The sequence below is a fragment of the Homalodisca vitripennis genome, chromosome 4 (genome assembly GCF_021130785.1).
Source record: "Homalodisca vitripennis isolate AUS2020 chromosome 4, UT_GWSS_2.1, whole genome shotgun sequence".
Lineage (NCBI taxonomy): Eukaryota > Metazoa > Arthropoda > Insecta > Hemiptera > Cicadellidae > Homalodisca > Homalodisca vitripennis.
The window spans coordinates 90,710,525-90,728,760 of NC_060210.1; the positions used below are offsets into that span (position 1 = coordinate 90,710,525).

An 18,236-nucleotide genomic window follows, 5' to 3' on the forward strand; every position below is an offset into this window, starting at 1 on the left:
GAAATGATATTTTTTGTTTAGCTTGACATACTTAATTCAACCGTCATACACGTAAATAAATGTTAAATTAGCATCAGCTAAACATTTACAGACATAAAGTTGTGACTTTCAGTCTCCCTATCTAGTTGACTGACATAACTCTTACTAATGTCTATGACTGTCGGTTTTTAACCTAGCGCGGCTAACGATCAATATCTTAGACTATATCCAACAATGATTTGGGTAGTAATCAACCATGCTCTGATATTAAGATTACATCAAAATGTGTTATGAATAGATTAACTTTTGATCTAATACTACCTTTTGTTTGATTCAAGACCATTATTAGCTTTTTCCGAGATTTGTCATTGGTTAAATGTCACCGATCACAATTTATTAGTAATAATATTGAAGTCCAGTAAAAAAATATATCAGAAATGAATTAAATATGTATTTTGTCAATAGGAGTGTTCTAAATAAGTAAAGTGGCAAATTTATAAATACACAGAGGAAGTTATTTGTGGCCTACTTGATTCCCCCCCCCCCCCCCACCCCCCCCCCCCCCCACCCCCCCCCCCCCCCACCCCCCCCCCCCCCCACCCCCCCCCCCCCCCACCCCCCCCCCCCCCCACCCAACATATGATTTGAAATGCTGGAATGATGATTGAGGTATATCTGACCTTTAGTGACTTTAACGTCAGAAAAAATGCACAAACTTATTTTTCCTTAGGGAGATCATTAAGGAATTTCTAGAGAAATATATACATCACAATAACCAACAGATTGTTTCTTGATTTAAAATATTGGTTCTACAAACATTAACTTTTTATGATATAAAATAAATGCAGATCAAATTTATGCTGTAACGATCTAAGATCTACTTAGAGTCAATAAGCAAATTTATGATGGACTACAAGCCACAATCCATTATAGCTTTCAGGGAAAGATAAGGATGCAGCAGAAATGAAAGCCCAAAACCAAGTGGCAAGAAAATAAACTACTGTAAAACAACTTACGGAACTATTTCCTATTATGGTTTATTTTTCTAGTAATAAATACCACACAATATATCACTACAGTCTCATTCTGTGACTTTTAGAAAAAAGCGTGAAAGAGAATCAAACATGTCCCAGTCCTAATATTACATAGTATATTTGTATTTTGCATTATTGCTTTTTATCAATATTTATAGCTCTCTACAGTCTAGGAGATAATATCAATTTTCAACTTTCAATTCTAAAATAAACTAATACCATTATATTCATAGTGCTGTTTCCAGCGTTGGGCTATTTCTGTTCTTTTCTGTAGGACTTACTCTGTTGTTGTCAAACATTTTACATTGCTGGCTGACTAAGGCACTTGATTTAGGAACCCCTTCAGTGTACGTTCCAGAATTTCTGTCTGGGGTTTTTCGATCAGATTGTTCATCGTCTTCTCGACAATCTTCAGGGATTGTTGAAGAGAGAATATCTGATTTCCAGGATTTATTTTTTATTGGAGATGTCCTGTTTTTCAGTCTCTCAACTGCAGAACCAGTGGAGGTTGCCGTCCCCCAATTCGCTCGAAGAAGCAGCTGCTTGAAGTCATTTCGAGATGTGGGCTGAGTTCTCCCGTGTCGATCAGAGGCAAATGAGGAATGTTGTGGAGAGTGCATCCTTCGATCCCATGTTAACGATTCTCTTGGTGCAAAGACATGTTGTCTGGCAGGACTTTGTGGCAAGAAATTAGTTGAACAGTTCTTCGGACTGTCCCGTCCCATCCTAGGTAATGACCTGTAGTCAGGATAGGAAGGGTATTGGTTATCCAGTAAAGGAGAAGGAGATCTATTCTTCTGGTAGTGTCCAGAAGGACTTAAATTTAAATAATCATAAGTTGGTGAAGGAGAACTTCTAAGATTAGGAACATGCGAGGCAGGAATGGCCTTAGGCCAGTTGGGTCCTTCAGAAATTACTCTGAAATTTCTTTCAGGAGTAGAACTACCAGACCCAGGAGCAGTCCTTGCAATTCTCTCTGTAAAAACCCTTTCAAGATTAGAATTAAGAGAACAAGGAGAGTTTCTTAAATTTTTCTCAACAAGCATTCTTTCAGGAGTAGAATTGCCAGACCCAGGAGCAGTCTTTGCAACTCTGTCAGTAAAAATTCTTTCCGGAGTAGAAATGGCAGAACAAGGAGAATCTCTTAAATTTTTCTGAACATTCTGAATTCTTTCAGGAGTAGGGGCTTACCATCTCAGGTCCACTTTGTACAATCCTTTCCTGTGTGCTAGGAAGAGTGTTCTTCAATCTTTTCTCATTAATTTTCTGTATGGGGTTGAAACTTTGCTTTAGTGACATCTCAGAAGGTGAGCTTCTGGCATTTGAATTCATCTTCAGGACATTTTCACTTATTGGCAGGTTGACTTTGTTGCTACCAATGTTATGACTCTCAGCCATTTGTCTCACAGGAATAGGTTCTGTGGGTGTTTGTTGGTTCCGATTTACCTTTTCAGACAGTGTGGGGGAGCTATTTTCTCTCTCGGAGTTTCATGATTTTCTTCTTTGACTCGTGAATGATTGCATAGAGGTCCATTGCAGTGCGAGATGTGGGTGTGGATGCTCTGGGATGTATCGGTGACAAATTGGTACTGAAGTCCAGATTGGCATTGTTATCTTTGGTAGGAGTAGAGCTGAGCCGTGTGGAGGAAACTGGAGCTGCAGGACTTGTCACTTTCTGCTTTGGCAAACCGTTATCTGGAACATAGCAAAATGATAACAGAGTGAACTAGGTTAAATTTTCAAGATAATGACCATTGCAATTAAAAACAGTTATTAACCCTTTAGAGTTAGAAAGAGTTTGGTGCATTAGTCAGAAATTCTTAGGGTATTTTTAGAGGTGTTATCTAAAAATGCTGTGGATAATATGATTTAATAGCTTTCCTTAAATTTAAAGAAGAAGACTAAAATGACTCTATTTACATTGCCAGATAAAACAGCATTTTCAATAGTTAAGATATGTGAATTCATAGGATTTATTTAAAGACAAATCCTAATGCGACTTTACTTAAACTATAATTGTAAATTAGAAGTTTTCCCTTTTGAAATTTTTTTTATACATGAAAATTAACATCAGCTGTGCAAATAGTAGCTTATATTTTCTTTGTTGTTCCAAGCATTTTTACATTTTAAAGTATATATTATATACGTTATATATATATATATATATATATATATATATATACACACACACATTTATGTACTATAGTACATTCACTCAATAAACATGCAATAAATATATTATAAACAATATATAATGAAAAAGCAGCCTTGAAACATTTTAATTTTTTTATATTACACTGACATGTTTCGGTACTAAGCCCGTAACAGTAAATTAGCCTCTAAACATAACAGAAATATAATAAAGTGACAAAAAATTTGAACACATGATACATTATACTCTATGATTTATTAATTTATAAAGTTTATTAATTTGGATTTGCAACATTAGTAAACATTGAATTTAGTTTATATTGTGAATAAATCTATGATTAATAAAAGTCTATACTACAACTAAATTTTACAAATTTATTTTGTGGCAATAGAATTGTTATTTTCAATATTTAGCGCAGTCATCAAAGAATTAAAAAATTTATTTTCTTTGATTACATTATTATAACCTTTCTCTGTTAGTTTTTTAATATTCAACACAACAAAAATAAATCTTGTGAGTGCTACACAGATGTTATGTAAATATTTACAACATACACAGTAGACTATCTAAAATGAAAAGAGAGTAGAACTTACCTTGAACAATAATGGTGAGAGAAAGATTGCACACAAACTAATACAAGCAACACTCGCTAAGCCGTGCAAACACTCAAGCTACAAGATCAAGCATAGCTCTGTGCAAATCCAGACTTGTGCAAAATGTTGGCGATCAAGAACTAGTGTTATAAAAATACAGCTTAAGTACCCAGTTTACAGCATAAAATACCAGAATGTGGACTGAAAAGAAATAAGATGGTGGATAATAAGAAACAAAGGTTATAGTGAAGCGGACTAATGAGGAAATATTGGGTTTTACGCCATAAGAACAATGTTAAACCTCAAAACATTTTTTAATGGCCTTATGTTTAATTGTAGACAATATGATAATTTTGAGATTTGCTTCTTAAATTTTGAAAAAGTTTGAGACTATTCTGAAAAATCAATACCAATATAAAAACCGTGTTTGGATGTGTATTAATAATCTTTATAATGAGACATCTCCAACACAAAAATAAGAGCTTGAAAGTGTTTGAAGTTTATTTAACATTGTTCTTATGACGCTAAAATCAATATGCCCAGTACAACTGGTACTTAATTTTTTAAAAAGTTGAAAAAATGTTTCAAAAATTCTGAGAGCTCTCAACTGTAAAATACCAATTAATTATAATATTTATCAATAAGCAAAGCATATGAAAAATTGTCAAATTTGGTATTATTTTAAATAGATTAGATTAAAGAGCCACTCATGTGTGTCACAAAGTAAACCCATTTTAACTTTTTACATCTGTATTAAATAGTATATTTTTAATCTCATCTGTCACTTTTATCTTGTTATTTTTATTATAAACACACAAAATCAATATAGCAGAAAAAGTTACTTATGGTTTAACAACAAATATCCTCACAACATCTAAACAAGAACACGAGTTGTCAATTGACAGAAGTGTATAATCTGTAATATTATTACTCCTGCCTGGGTAACCAAATCTGTGAGAAGCCCACCTACTTATTCAGATAGGTTTGCTGAGGGGTTATAAGCTGTAAGATTCTCCCCACATTAAATCCACCTTCAAGGTTCTACTTATAACAGATCAGGTGTTCGACTTTTGGCTTCTTAATCAGATAGTAAACATTGATCCTTTTAGACAGGCTCGGAATATTAAAGTTCAGATTTCATGCTGCCTGGAGAGGTTATATAAGGCACAATAATAGGACACTGATTTTCTCCTTAAACTGCATAATGCATTGAAGTTTATTTTTGCCAATCAAAACATGTATAAGCTGAGATTTAAGGTTCTACTTGAAGGAGCCATAACTAATTGTACTAATCTTTAAATCCTGGGATACACTCCTCTGGGGCAGGAGGTGATGAGAACAGCCACTCTAAGTGCAATGAAGCTTCTAAGAACAAAGGTAATAAATACTACCTCCTTAGAAGGCCACATGATGATAATGCAAATATTTCCTGAGGCTGGAATGCTAACCAATGTGTCAGATGCAACGGTTAAGAAGTACTCCTTTGATAACCCGTATACGGTCTCATATTCCAGAAGGCTCATACAAATGAGGACAAAAGGATTAAAATACTTCATACTTTCTGATAGGCTGCACTAAAGGCACTTGATCAAGAAAAAACTTGGTGGTTCTTGGTGGTTTTGACTCGAAAGCAGTCTGGGAATGTAAGAATGCTCTAGCTGAGCTGGCAACGAACAACAGAGTAATACTCAGTTGGGTTCCGGGTCATGATGGCATTCATGGTAATGAAAAAGCAGACATCTTCGCCAAAAAAGGGAGCAGAGTCCATAATGGTGGGGCCTGAGCCAGGTTGCGGGATAGCCTTCTCCAACAGTAAAGCTCTAGTCAAAGATTGGGAAAAGAGGATAAGAAAACATTAATTGGACTAGAGCCTCAGGATTAAGACTATCCAAAATATTTATCTCTCCTTACGTTAAAGGGTGGACAGCTCTCTTAGATCAGAATGAGGAGGATATAAGACTAAAATAAAAAATGTTGACAAGACATGGCCCCCTAAGGAAACATCTTATGAGGGTGGGCCTTAGCCAGACTGACGAATGTAGACTCTGTGGAGAAGAGGAGGAATCAGCAGAGCATATCTAGTTGGATTGTCCTGCCATCTTAGAAACTTGGAAAAGATTCCTGGGAGCATATATCCTCAGTCAAGGATATCAGAGAACAGGAGCCCTCAAATCTGATCGGTTTTTGCAAAAGCCTCGGACTTTGAGGACACAAAAAAATAAAGTAAGGGAGGTGCAAAGGTCCTTTTAGGACTAAGCGCGGGAACAAACTGTCCTTTTTCCCTCAGGAAGGAAAAATATTTTTAAATCCTCATTACTCCAATTCTTGGATCAGTATATCTATAGAGGAAAAGTAAGTGACAATTTAAGAAATAGCAGAACCACCATAAATCACTTGCATAGTGGCTGAGTGCAACAAATTCACTTATACTAACAATCACATTATCAGATATTGGCCGAACTGTTTGCAAGAACATCCAAATCCGCTACTGCCCTAATCGAGGGCCACAGGAAAAGTACTATTCAAGTGAAAAAAAACTTCATTTAGTCAATTAAGTGTAATTTACATCACATGCCTGCTTGAAGTGATCGACTTAAGCATCTTTAGGAATGGATTACATTACATGCCTGCTTGCAGTGATCACCATAAGCGTCCTTAGGAAGTGATTATGTCACATGCCTGCTTGAAGTGATCACCATAAGCGTCCTAGGAATTAATTTTAAGTCCTTCATATTTTCCACCTTTTTTTTAATTTTTATTTCTGTATGGTCTAAATGCTTAAATACATATAATGATTTTAAGTTTAATATACAAGATAACCAATGGCATTGATAACCACAAGTATTCAGATCATCCATCTTATTTGTTCTTAAGTAGAGAGAAAATTTGTCGGCAAGTATTTTTTACCAGTTTTTTTTTTATCGGAGCAAAATTGTCAACCCTACCAAATTTAATGTATGCAGTGTGATCCGCTCTTTAAGTTTCTCTATCCAAAGTTTACTGGTAGATCTTAAAGATTTGTGGTAGTGATAGAAGATTATTGTAGACTGCTTCAGATTGAATAAATTTTTGTAATGTCTAAGGAACAAAAGTTTTCAATGAAAAATGCTTCATCAAAATTGAGTTTCCTTCATTACAAAAGAAAGTAATTTCCTTATTTACAATTATTAACATGTTTTACACCAATTGTATCACACATCATATTTACAGTGACTGTGAATTGAACTTCACATTTTAAAACTTCATGATGGAATATTAAGCACATTTAGCAGAATGCTGTAAGAATTAGATTAATAAAAAGGGTACTGAGGAAGAATTGCTTGATCTCAGAATGTTTTTTACTTTCAACCTTGTAAACCTGTTTAGAGGAATGACTCAAAGTTAAATTATAAAGTAAATTTTATATTATATTATGAATATTCCTGTATTTATTTCTTTGCCAATCCCTCTTTACATTAGTATTGAAGAAAAACATAGTAAAATAGGTATTTTTGTGTGTAGGAAGTATTCTAGCTACTGTGATCATTAGTATTAGTATTCAAAGGAAGTTAAATTAGGATAAAAGTATGCCTGTGCTTTAATGTGTTGCTACCCTTCCCAATAATTTTCCCAAGTCCCAAAGCAAAGTCCAAGGGTTTGATAAATAAATGAATTTATATCCATGAAAAATGATATACTTTATATAAAATACAAAATATAGAAAATATTCACAACAATTCTGACAGGCCTGTCCTTTTGCTTTCTTTGCCAATACTTTGAGGTAATTAACAGAAAGAGTGATTTTCAGTCAATAACCCGAGTTTCCCAATTGGAAATAAACATACCGCTCTGTTATTTCCAACACAGATATACTTCAGAACACAATATTTTTGTATGTATTCTGAATATACATATCAGCTTAAGAATTAAACCATAGTAGTAGTGTGTGTTTTTAGTCTTAAGTGTAAATGATTTGACACATATGATATAACATTGAACTGAATTGGGAATAAGTTCAATTATTTGTTGAAACTTGTTTTGGAGGAACATAAAGGTTCTAGTACATCATTTAGAAAAACATTTTTACGGGTACAAAAAAAATAAATTTAAGTAAAATTATGTTGACCATGAGCTCACAAAAAATTCAATTTTAGTATTCTTAACCAATATATTAATTTAACTAGTCAACGAAACTAATTAATTTTCGATTGAATCTACTTCAAGAAACTGAACAAGGTAGTACTGTATAAAAAATGGAGTAATTGGAATATTTTCACATCCTTTAGCTTTTCTTCAGGAAATCATTTTACTAAAGACTTCATTAAAGATTTAAAACAACAATTTTTTTCTATCAAGTGTTCTAGTAAGTAGCATTAGTCTGCTCATTCTGTTTATTGAAAAATGAAATAAATTTATAAAAACTTTAAATATATTTATTTAACCTCGCCGCTCCACTATGTTTTATAACCCTATTAAAATTCGATTTTAATTGTTTTGTTTGTTTTCAAAATCTACTATATTTTCAAGTTGGTTATAAGTTACTCAACTAGAATTAACTTGTTGCATCGTATTTTTACCTGTTAGCAAAATCAGAGTACTACATAACCAAAGTATAATAGTTAAATCAAATTCAAAAATGTGGTTAAAATAAGTTAGAATTGAATTTGAATGTTTTAAACAGTTACATAATATTCTTTAGCATTCTAAATCTGTTCTGTATTGATTATAAAAACAATGTACATTCCATAAAATAATAATTACCTTTATTGTCAGTGGTTTAGGATATAAAAATAAACCGCAGCACCATAAAACATTAAGTCAGTTTCCCTGGCTGAAAGATATACCACACCAAAGCATCTTTAAAAGGTCTGCTGCATATGTTAGCATCCCAGAGAGAAAATATTTACAAAATGGAGAAAGCAAAAAGACAGGCAAACTACAGAGAAAACCATGCTCTTATTCACATAGTAATAGTGAAAATAATAATATATACAATATCACAACCATAAATAGAAAATATCACTAGATTAAAAGTAAGGTTCTATCTAATGTACAACTAAATACTACAAGAACAAATTAAATTTATTCAAAATTGTATAATAATTACAACATTAAGATATCTCATGGAGTTTAGTATTTGGTCACTATGTCTAAAACATAGTCTTGCTCAGGGTCGTTATTAGGTCCTTAACTCTTTTCTCACTTCAGTCTTAAATGTTATCCTTAACAGGGATGAGTTAAGGATAACTACTTAAAATTACCGAGTCAGTCATTTACCAAAGTAACTTTATTTTACCTAACCCTATATCTGTGCCAGCAGATAAAAAAGGTTTAAACAAATAAAATTTTTCATATGAAATATATTGTTATAGCATAAATAAAGATTTTATTTCTGTATAGGTTTTAACTTTAAAATTAATACAAGATTGTCATTTAAATAATTATTTATTTTATGTAAAACTGTCAGGTTAATTTTTTTCATCTCATCTCAGAATGTTTGTTCAGAAAGTTTTAGTAAATTATTTGTGAATAAGGCCAGTTTTTGAACAGTTTATATTAGTTCTAAACAAGAAAAATTAGTTTGATAACAATAACATAATCCATGAAGCAATATTACAGTTAACCAATCTTTTAAATGTCTTGTGAATAAATGGTGGTTCTGAAACAATAATAAAAATATTTAAAAATAATAAGATGTGATAGAGTTTGATGTTACAGGTGTGAAGTTAGTGTGAAGTTTTCTTAGTCATATATACAAACTAACTATAACTCACATAGGAACAAATAAATTACACTATTAAAAAGCTAAAGGCAAAAAAATCTAGTCAAGATTACTTGTGCATTGTGACATTACTAAGCCAGTGCAGATCGTGACTTACTCAAACCATGCAACAAGAAACATAAATACAAAACAAACTTCAATTTATTTATAATTTTGGTAAACATTCCTTTTTGAAAATAAACAAATCTTTATGGAAACATTTCAATTGAAAGGAAAAATTAATTTTAAAGTATTATAATGGGTTAAAAAAATGGAAGTGCATAGTCCAAAATGACTTATAAACGACTACCAGTACTCTACTACATTAAATTTTGTCTTATCTGGAATAGTACAAGTAAACTCAAAACAATAATAAATATTTTTTTTTCAAATTTGTACATAGTTAAAATCTAAAATAAGAAACAAAACAAGTCATTAAACTAGTAATGTACACAATATAAGCTTCATTAGATTGAATTGTTTGCTTTAGAAACAACATAAGTGCCAATACCAATCTTTAACTTTAAGATTTTCATGAACAGAAGATAAATATAGCTGTTGGCTTGATTGCTCAAGTGAGCTTTCAAATTAATGACAACACTTATGATATTCAATTGGTCCAGTATCTGAACTCTGAGTACTAGTGCCCAAGTGTGTGGGATTGATTCCCGCTGATTTAAGCTAATGAATCAGCTGTAAGTTTGATGAAAACTATGGTTGGCCTGAGTGATAGCGGAATTTGATAAATCCTTACACATTCGTTACATAAAAAGGGACAAAAATACTTGTGTTGCACTTTTTTACATTGAAAATATAAAAAAAGAAATAAAAAACCAATAAGTTAGTGTTATATATAATAAACTTTAGAACAATAACTAAAGAACTAACAACATTATAAACTTAATAACAATTAAATAATTAAGTGCATTATTCATGTTTTATCTGAAACAAACGATTCAAGCTAACAACTAAATAAAAATATTATGTCTAAGGAAAACAGCTAAACTACGAGCTAAACTGTACAATATAAATTCCACACTTCTAATAACATCATTGTAAAGGATGTTGGACAGACTCTACACTAAAAGTTGACTACCATATGTCAGTATTGTCATACTTGGTAATGTTACCTTTGCCAGGTCGAGCAGTCTGAATGGCCGTGAGCAAGCTGGGTCCAGCCACAACGGCGATACCTTGTTGTTTGCGACTCAGTGAGTTAGGGTTGAATGGTTTAGTTTCATCATTTGCCATACGGTAACTATCACTCCTCTTCACCACATTCTTCAAGTCATCTTCGTTGCCATCCTGCACTTCTTGAACCCTTACATAAGCTCCTCTCTGAGGTGTTGGACTAACGGCTTTCGCCACTTGCTTGGCTCTCACAACCATCTTCGGGGACATAGATCGGTGGCTGGGGTACACTGTGGTAGGAGACAGAGGTCTTGAACCGTCACGGCCATTAGGAGATTTCTGATTGGTTGGTGATACCAAAGGAGAAATAGGTTTAGATGGAGGACCAGGGGAAACTCTACCATAGGCAGACTTTGGAAAATACTGTTGGCTTTTACTTTTAGTTAAGGAGTTTCTTTGATTTGTAGAGGAAACCAATGGTGACATCGGTCGGTTTGATGAGACTGGAGAGAGGGGTTTTCTACTCGAGTCTGTGTGACTAGAAAATGTTTCGGGTTCACTTTGCTGTTGAGCATTGCCATTAGAAACTTTCTGTGTCTGGGATTGTCTTGTTAACGTTGATGTAGGGGTAGTTATCTGTGTTGAGGAAGGTGAATGTGACCGCCCACCTAGACGAGGACTTCCATTGCTGACTACTGGCCTGATATTTGCTATCCTCGGCATAACTGGGCTTGACAATGTAGCAACATTCGGTCCTGGTTCAAACGTTTGTGTCGTGTGAATTGCTTTCCTTCTCCTTAAACTGTCAGAAGAGTATACAACTTTACCTTCAGAATCTAAAGTAACTCTTGCTCCTTGTCTTCTTTTCCTTTCAAGCGAATCGTTAGGAGGGAGATCATTCAAGGACACGTATTCAGTTTCTCTCGTCAGTATAGGAGAAATAGTAGCGGGACTCTTAACATCTGCGATTGTAACGTAATCTCCCATATCTACTGGTCCTCTAAGAGTGTGTAGGCTCATCTCATCGTCACTGACCGGTGGAGGTTATCACGCACATTGAGGGTATTCTGCTTGAGTTTATTGTTGTTTTTTACTCTTATTCTCTCCACTCTGTCAATTCCTTCCAAATCAGAACATTCAGACATTTCCAGATCAATTGATGGACTAGTAATTGAGTCTACTGGTGAACTGCAAGTATTGTGTCCAGAATCAGGAGAGTCTCCGCATTTCTCTGGTCCTAACGCTCCATCTCCGCTATGATGCACTTCCACTGTTATCATCGCTTTCTTCTCTTCCACCTCTTTCAATCTCGCAACATTCTCTTTTGTCAGGTTTGATTTCTGCTCATACAACTTTTTCATGTCCACCTTCATACCAGTCTTTTTCTCTATTTTCAGGCTTGAGGTTTCTTTATTGAGATTGGGATCTTTCACACTGAGGCTGTGCAGGGCCTTGACACCACGTTCTGGTAATGACGAGGACAAACTGACTATTGACACGTTCGGGAACACTGGGCGCCGGTGGTAGTAGCAAAGTGGTGCAGACTGTACCAGCAGAACTGGCTGTGGTGGAGGTAGAGCCCTTGCCGAACAGCTCATACTCAGAGTCCGCAGTGAGAGTGGAAGTGTTGCCACGACTGCCGGACAGGGCCGAGGTGGTGTGTAGGGCTGGCAAGGGCTCCTCCTCTCGTAGGGTTTTGAGCCCACTGTCCAGGTGGAAGGAGGTGTAATAACCTTCTGTGTCACAGGAATACATGGAGCAGGTCTCCCCATCGTCTGGGGTCAAGGTGCTCTCGCTGGTTACTGACGATGATGTGGACGCCATCACTGGTCGCCGTCCGTGTTTCTGACATGTGCTCCCACTGCTTATGCTTGACCTTTAACAAATGAGTTAACATAGAAATAAACAAAATTCTCAACTTATATTTTGTTCGCAAAAGATGTCCATAAATATTATAATGTTGGTCCAACCATTTATATTTGTATATTAAAAACCTTTATTTTTACTGTAAATTTCCTTATTGACACAAGGACTATTTCCTTTATTCACCAATTATGTATAAAAAACTAGCAAATTATGTATAAAAACTTTTTTAGCATTTTAATTATTAGTTACGACAAATTCACCAATCCATGCTGTTATATACAAAAACAACATACTAACAAATAACATTTTGTCTCATAAGCTAGCCAAGTTTGGCTGTGGTGTGTTTTTTTTATTATTTTGATGAATTTAGATTAGCTAGAATTGTTGTTCTTATAGAATTCACTGTTGACTTCCAGACCTGATAAACACTTATACTGTTAAATGCAAAGCCACTTCTTAAGAGGAACTTGTACATGCTGTATGGAAGGTCACAGTACCTGGGGTGGTGGCTAGTAGCAGTAGACCCGCTCTCTGAGGAAGCACTCCAATTCCCGCTGCTTGAGTGCGGAGTTGGCTCTTCCCTATCCCACTTGCGTTGTGAGCGCGTTGCTGATCTCTCTCGCAGCCGCACCACAGCACTCGCATCACTCGGCCGAAGTAAGCGCAGTCCCCACTCCTTCAACGAGTCCAGGTGTGACTTCTTCTCCCCAGCTGGTTCCGGTGTCACCGCACACAGATTACCCTCTGATGAGTCTCTGCGAGATCAAACTTATAATGACATCCATCTTAGCATCCAAAAAAAAATGTTATAGCACTTAGAATTAAAAAATTTACTTCAACTATATTTTTGTATAAATTTCAAAAAGATTTGTAATAGGTTTGTGACTTTTATTTTCTCTTTTATTTGTACTGTTAAAAATTGAGAAAGAACAATATTTTTAATAAAGCAACACAATATTCTTAACAAGAATATTTCACACTAGCCAATTCTCTAACACATTTTCTATCTACCTTCAAGCCTTCAAGAATTTTAAAATAAACCAATACAGTAGATTGTGGAAGGACCCAACAGAACTTAGATCTTACCAATCAGTCCAACTAAGTAACTTCATCACGTTTTGTTACTATGTCACATGACAAAATACACATCATATAATTGTACTCTGTCTACATATCGTTTATTCTGTGATTTCTATCAAGAGTTATCATTTCGACAACAGTACACACATTTTAACACAATAACACAATTTCAAAAAGGAGCTGTAGGATCCTTAAACACATGTATTTCAATACAATGGTAGTAATTTAAGTAGATCATTACAATTTTAACGGTTTTATAAAGAAATATTATCTCAAAAGCAAAAAGATATGAATTCCCCCCCCCCCACCCCCCCCCCCCCCCACCCCCCCCCCCCCCCACCCCCCCCCCCCCCCACCCCCCCCCCCCCCCACCCCCCCCCCCCCCCACCCCCCCAGACTTTGCCCTGCCTCTACATTCTTGAGGTGATCACGTACTGCAAATCAAAGTGTGATTTGGTTCGTGGCAGTGACGTTCACCAATATGGGACAAGAGGCAGGGACAATTTTCGAACTAGCCAATACAGATTGACGTTATCACAACACCTCCCGCAACAAGTTGGTGTCAGACTCATCAACAAGCTCCCTGAGAGTATAAAAAATTCCATCAATCAAAATCAATTAAAAACTCGTCTCAAATGCCTTTTGGTGTCAAAAGCGTTTTATTCTGTCGATGAATTCATGATGAGCCGCTGGGAGGTCTAAATTTGCACAGTATTTAAATAATCAGTTTGTATGTGTTTGCTCTGGATCTGGAGTCGGTATGTATATGTTTGCTTTGGATCTGGAGTCAGTTTGAATGTGTCTGAGCGAATGTATGAATTGTAAGTGTGAATATGTATGAAGGTATAGTTGGGACTATTTATTTTTGTTTATGACGATTGCGATACAATGTTAAATTGTTTAAAAAATGCAATACATAGATTATTATTATTATTATTATGACAAGGGATTCTGGAACAAAACTTTGTCAGAAACCAAGATGTTGTAGTAACCAAGATAGTGCCACTGATCGGCCTCATGGTTGTTAAATTGGACATCTAATTTTCTCACATGCACAAGAGTTTATCAAACAACACCAGAAATATACTACAATTTAGAACACTATGGATAAATTTAGTGACGTACATGTAAAACTTGGAAGTGATGTACACAGAATTGGTCTTAAAGATGAAACAACTAAATGCTATAACAAATAGTCCTTACTGGTGTCTTTTGAATGAAGTTCTTAATCTAGATTAAAAATATATATTTATATATAAATTTATCAATTGTATTATTAAGATGAAAGCAGCCTGCTTTTGTTCATCCCGTTCATGGGGGGGGGGGGATATAAATCTCCCCAATAGCCCTAAAAATAAATAACATATTCATATAGCATCAATCCAACGTGTCTGGGACGCAGCAGTTAAATATTTTATTTTTGCTCTCTTGGGACAATAAGCTGAGAAAACTCTCATTCCACTTAATCCTAAAAGGAACTTTGCACTGCTTCTGGAGTGACAGGGTGGGCAAAATTAGGGATGGGACCGCTTCCTTTTGAGACCCGCAAGGAAAGATTGTTGGCATTATCTCAGTCATGTCACTTTGGGAGGAAGGGGAGGCCAGCTCTATACCAGCCTTTCCAGTCAAAGAGGGTAGGGGTAGCACGCCCGTACGTCTAGGCTAGTGACTGCTTTTAACACTTCAGTAGCTCCACCAACTCCAACGATCATCCTCCACAGCAGACTAGACATTGATCTACACTTGCATCTCAAACTGCTCCTGGACATCCATAGGGTTCTTCAGATGTAAGTGACTTATTGGTTATGGTGTACCCAGTTGTAGGTTCAACTGGAAGGTATAAACCAGCCTGAAGTGATAAGTGGAAGTGGTATAAATCTTCCTGGGGTAATCCCCCCCCTCAAAGCGAAGTCCTAGTTTTGCCACTATCCAGGAGGAGTTGGGTTTGCTTCCATAAGAAGATTTTGAGGGCAACAAGTTCTAACGTATCTTTACATACCATCACACTGTACATACTTTTATAGTGTGATATAAAGGCAACATCATCAATACATATTAATTTTCTAGAATGCGTTGCAGTAATTGTTATAGTGTAAACATTAAAAAGAATTGGAGAAAAAATATTATAGGTGCTTTGGTAGCTACACTGATTTAGACTATATAGTCATATTTTATAATATATTCTAGTTTACTATTCCAGAATTAAAGGGTAATTAAATAATATGTATATTCACAAGATACCTGTTTATTGTAAATTTTATCTACTACATTATGTAATGTTAGGTGACAATACATTTTTCATTCTGATCCCAAATGCCTATTAATGTACTCCAAGGATTAATTCTCTTTATTATACTCAGTATATTATTCAGTACTGTGCATTCCATTAATTTTTTTATTCTCATTTTGTACAACAATTAGGGCAATTTCTTAAAATTAAATAAAATGCTATGTGAATTATAAAAAGCTATATTTAGGTTCTGAATGTATAGGTTGGATTTAATATCTAGAGTTTTATTTTAACTTTGAAATTCTTGTATAATCATAATGTGAATTGACCTTTGTTTTAAATGTAATAACATTTTAAAATAACAAAATGATTGGGTTTCACCTTCTAATACACTATAACTGACAAAACTTGACATCGCAACAGTCATGTGGACACCAAAAGTAGTCCTAATTTCGCCTGGAAAAATAAAAAAAAATTTCATTTAATTTCAAAAGTTCCCAACCATCTGTAGCTGCACGAATGTTCTTGTCTCAGTATAATAGTGTTACGGTTAAACATTGTTTGTTATATATTTTTATCAGTTAAATTTTAGCCAACTTGAACTTGCATGGTCTGAATGCATTACTAAGAATCAAGCTACACACAAAAAGAGTATTTCTTAAATATAATTGTATAAGGTATTCTAAATTAAAGATTTTTATAAAGTAGAATATAAACAGCCATTGTTTTAATGTATCAAAAAATGTATTAACTAAACAAAAACATTTTTTAGTCTTCATACATTATGTTTTTATAATTATTATTGTGAAATAAAGTGCAAACCTTGACAAGTGAAGTTTTAAACACATCTAATCTCCTGCTGAAGGGTTGAAAGAGCATGCTGCAGTTGATTCAACTTTGAAATGTAGTCTGGAATTGCTGCTTGTTGATTATTTTTCATCCCCTTAATTTCAGACATCTGTTCTTGAATTTGTTCCAACAAATAAGTTTTCACCTCTGGACTCAGTTTGGCAGACATGATTCCAGAAGTGTAGCTCTTCATCCTTCTCTCACCCAAGGGGAAAGCGACAGCCTCTGACACAAACAGTAGCACAGCCAGCTTCAGAATCATACTGTACCTGATCCAGAACTAACCACTGTCCAAGGTTACAAAGAAAGAAGCTACTGACTTAGCTCAGATAACCATGGTATCTCAAAGCATAAAATACACATAAAGTTAAGTGGAGTTTACAATTACAATTTTATAGCAACGATTAATTGTTCACGATCAAAGTGTTGATGTCACCCATGATCATAGAGCTGATGTCACATCATTTGCTTTTCTGTTGTTTCAGCACAAGAAATATTTAAGCATTCATTTCAGTTTGTTGAACATTGGGTAAAACACGAATTATGCATAGATTGAATATGATTAAAACATATTAAAAACACTTTCCTGCCTTTCATGTGTTTCATGTAATATTATGTAGCACATGTAAAACAATTTTTATTAATCTTTCTGCTGGAGAGTGTTTCTATGATGGAAAATTTACAGCAGTTGTCAAGTGCTAAAGAAAATACTCTTACACCAATAAAAGATATATTTTAATTTTGAGCCAAAGTTTAACTTTTTAATATTTCCTATTCAATTTCAAACAATGAATGAGACCGAAATACCCAATATCCAGGAAACTTAAAAACTCTCATTATTAACTAGTATCAGGACTGCACTCAGCTTTGGCGGGCCCCGGAAAAGATATTTGTAAGGCCCGTCATGTCCTGCCACTACACATCTGTCAACACGGCCCCGGTAAAATTGTTTAAAAAAACCCCGGCCTTAGTATGGGCCTGTCTAAGATATTGTGCCACGTGCCAAAATAAACAAAACCTAAATACAAGCAATGCTCCATCTCTTTTCATAAATTGTCTGTTTGTATGTATGTGTTTTTATTTTTTAATCATATTTTCAAACAAATCAATCAACATAATCCAATCTCTGTTAACTTTTTTTATTACTAGGATTCATGAATAAAACATTGTTTAATTTAACAGTTACATATTTATGTGATGGGTATTTCAATTATTTAAACTAAAATATCTAATGAAGTTTTATTACACTTACAAAATTGACATTTTATAGAAAATTTTATAAACAAACAAGGATATTCTTGCTTTTGAAATTGGGTTACAAATAACTGACTTATTTCATGTTCAGTACAACCATGCATGTCCCTTAGTAAGGTAACAGTTCAACAATAAAACCAGTAGCACCTGACGAGTAATTTAAAAAACTGTAATTATTACCATTATTGGTAAACACTGAAAAGTTAACAACATTTAATGTTATTGAAAATGAAATAAACTAATTTTTTAAGATGATAGTGGATTTTGTTAGAACCAAACCTTATGGGTATTTTTACCAAGAAAATATATTATAATAATACAAAAATTA

The 18,236-nt window shown here is 34.5% G+C and overlaps 1 protein-coding gene across 1 annotated transcript; it reads right to left on the minus strand.

The window, feature by feature from the left end:
* Positions 1-614: 614 nt before the first annotated feature.
* LOC124361118 (mucin-5AC-like) lies at positions 615-13,258 on the minus strand (the record flags this gene model as incomplete). Its single annotated transcript, XM_046815153.1, is given in 8 exon segments — positions 615-2,201; positions 2,311-2,385; positions 2,483-2,708; positions 10,629-11,670; positions 11,672-11,719; positions 11,721-12,111; positions 12,113-12,505; positions 12,993-13,258. Coding segments are annotated over 8 exon segments (3,402 nt in total), but the record flags the coding sequence as incomplete, so codon positions are not given.
* Positions 13,259-18,236: the final 4,978 nt, after the last annotated feature.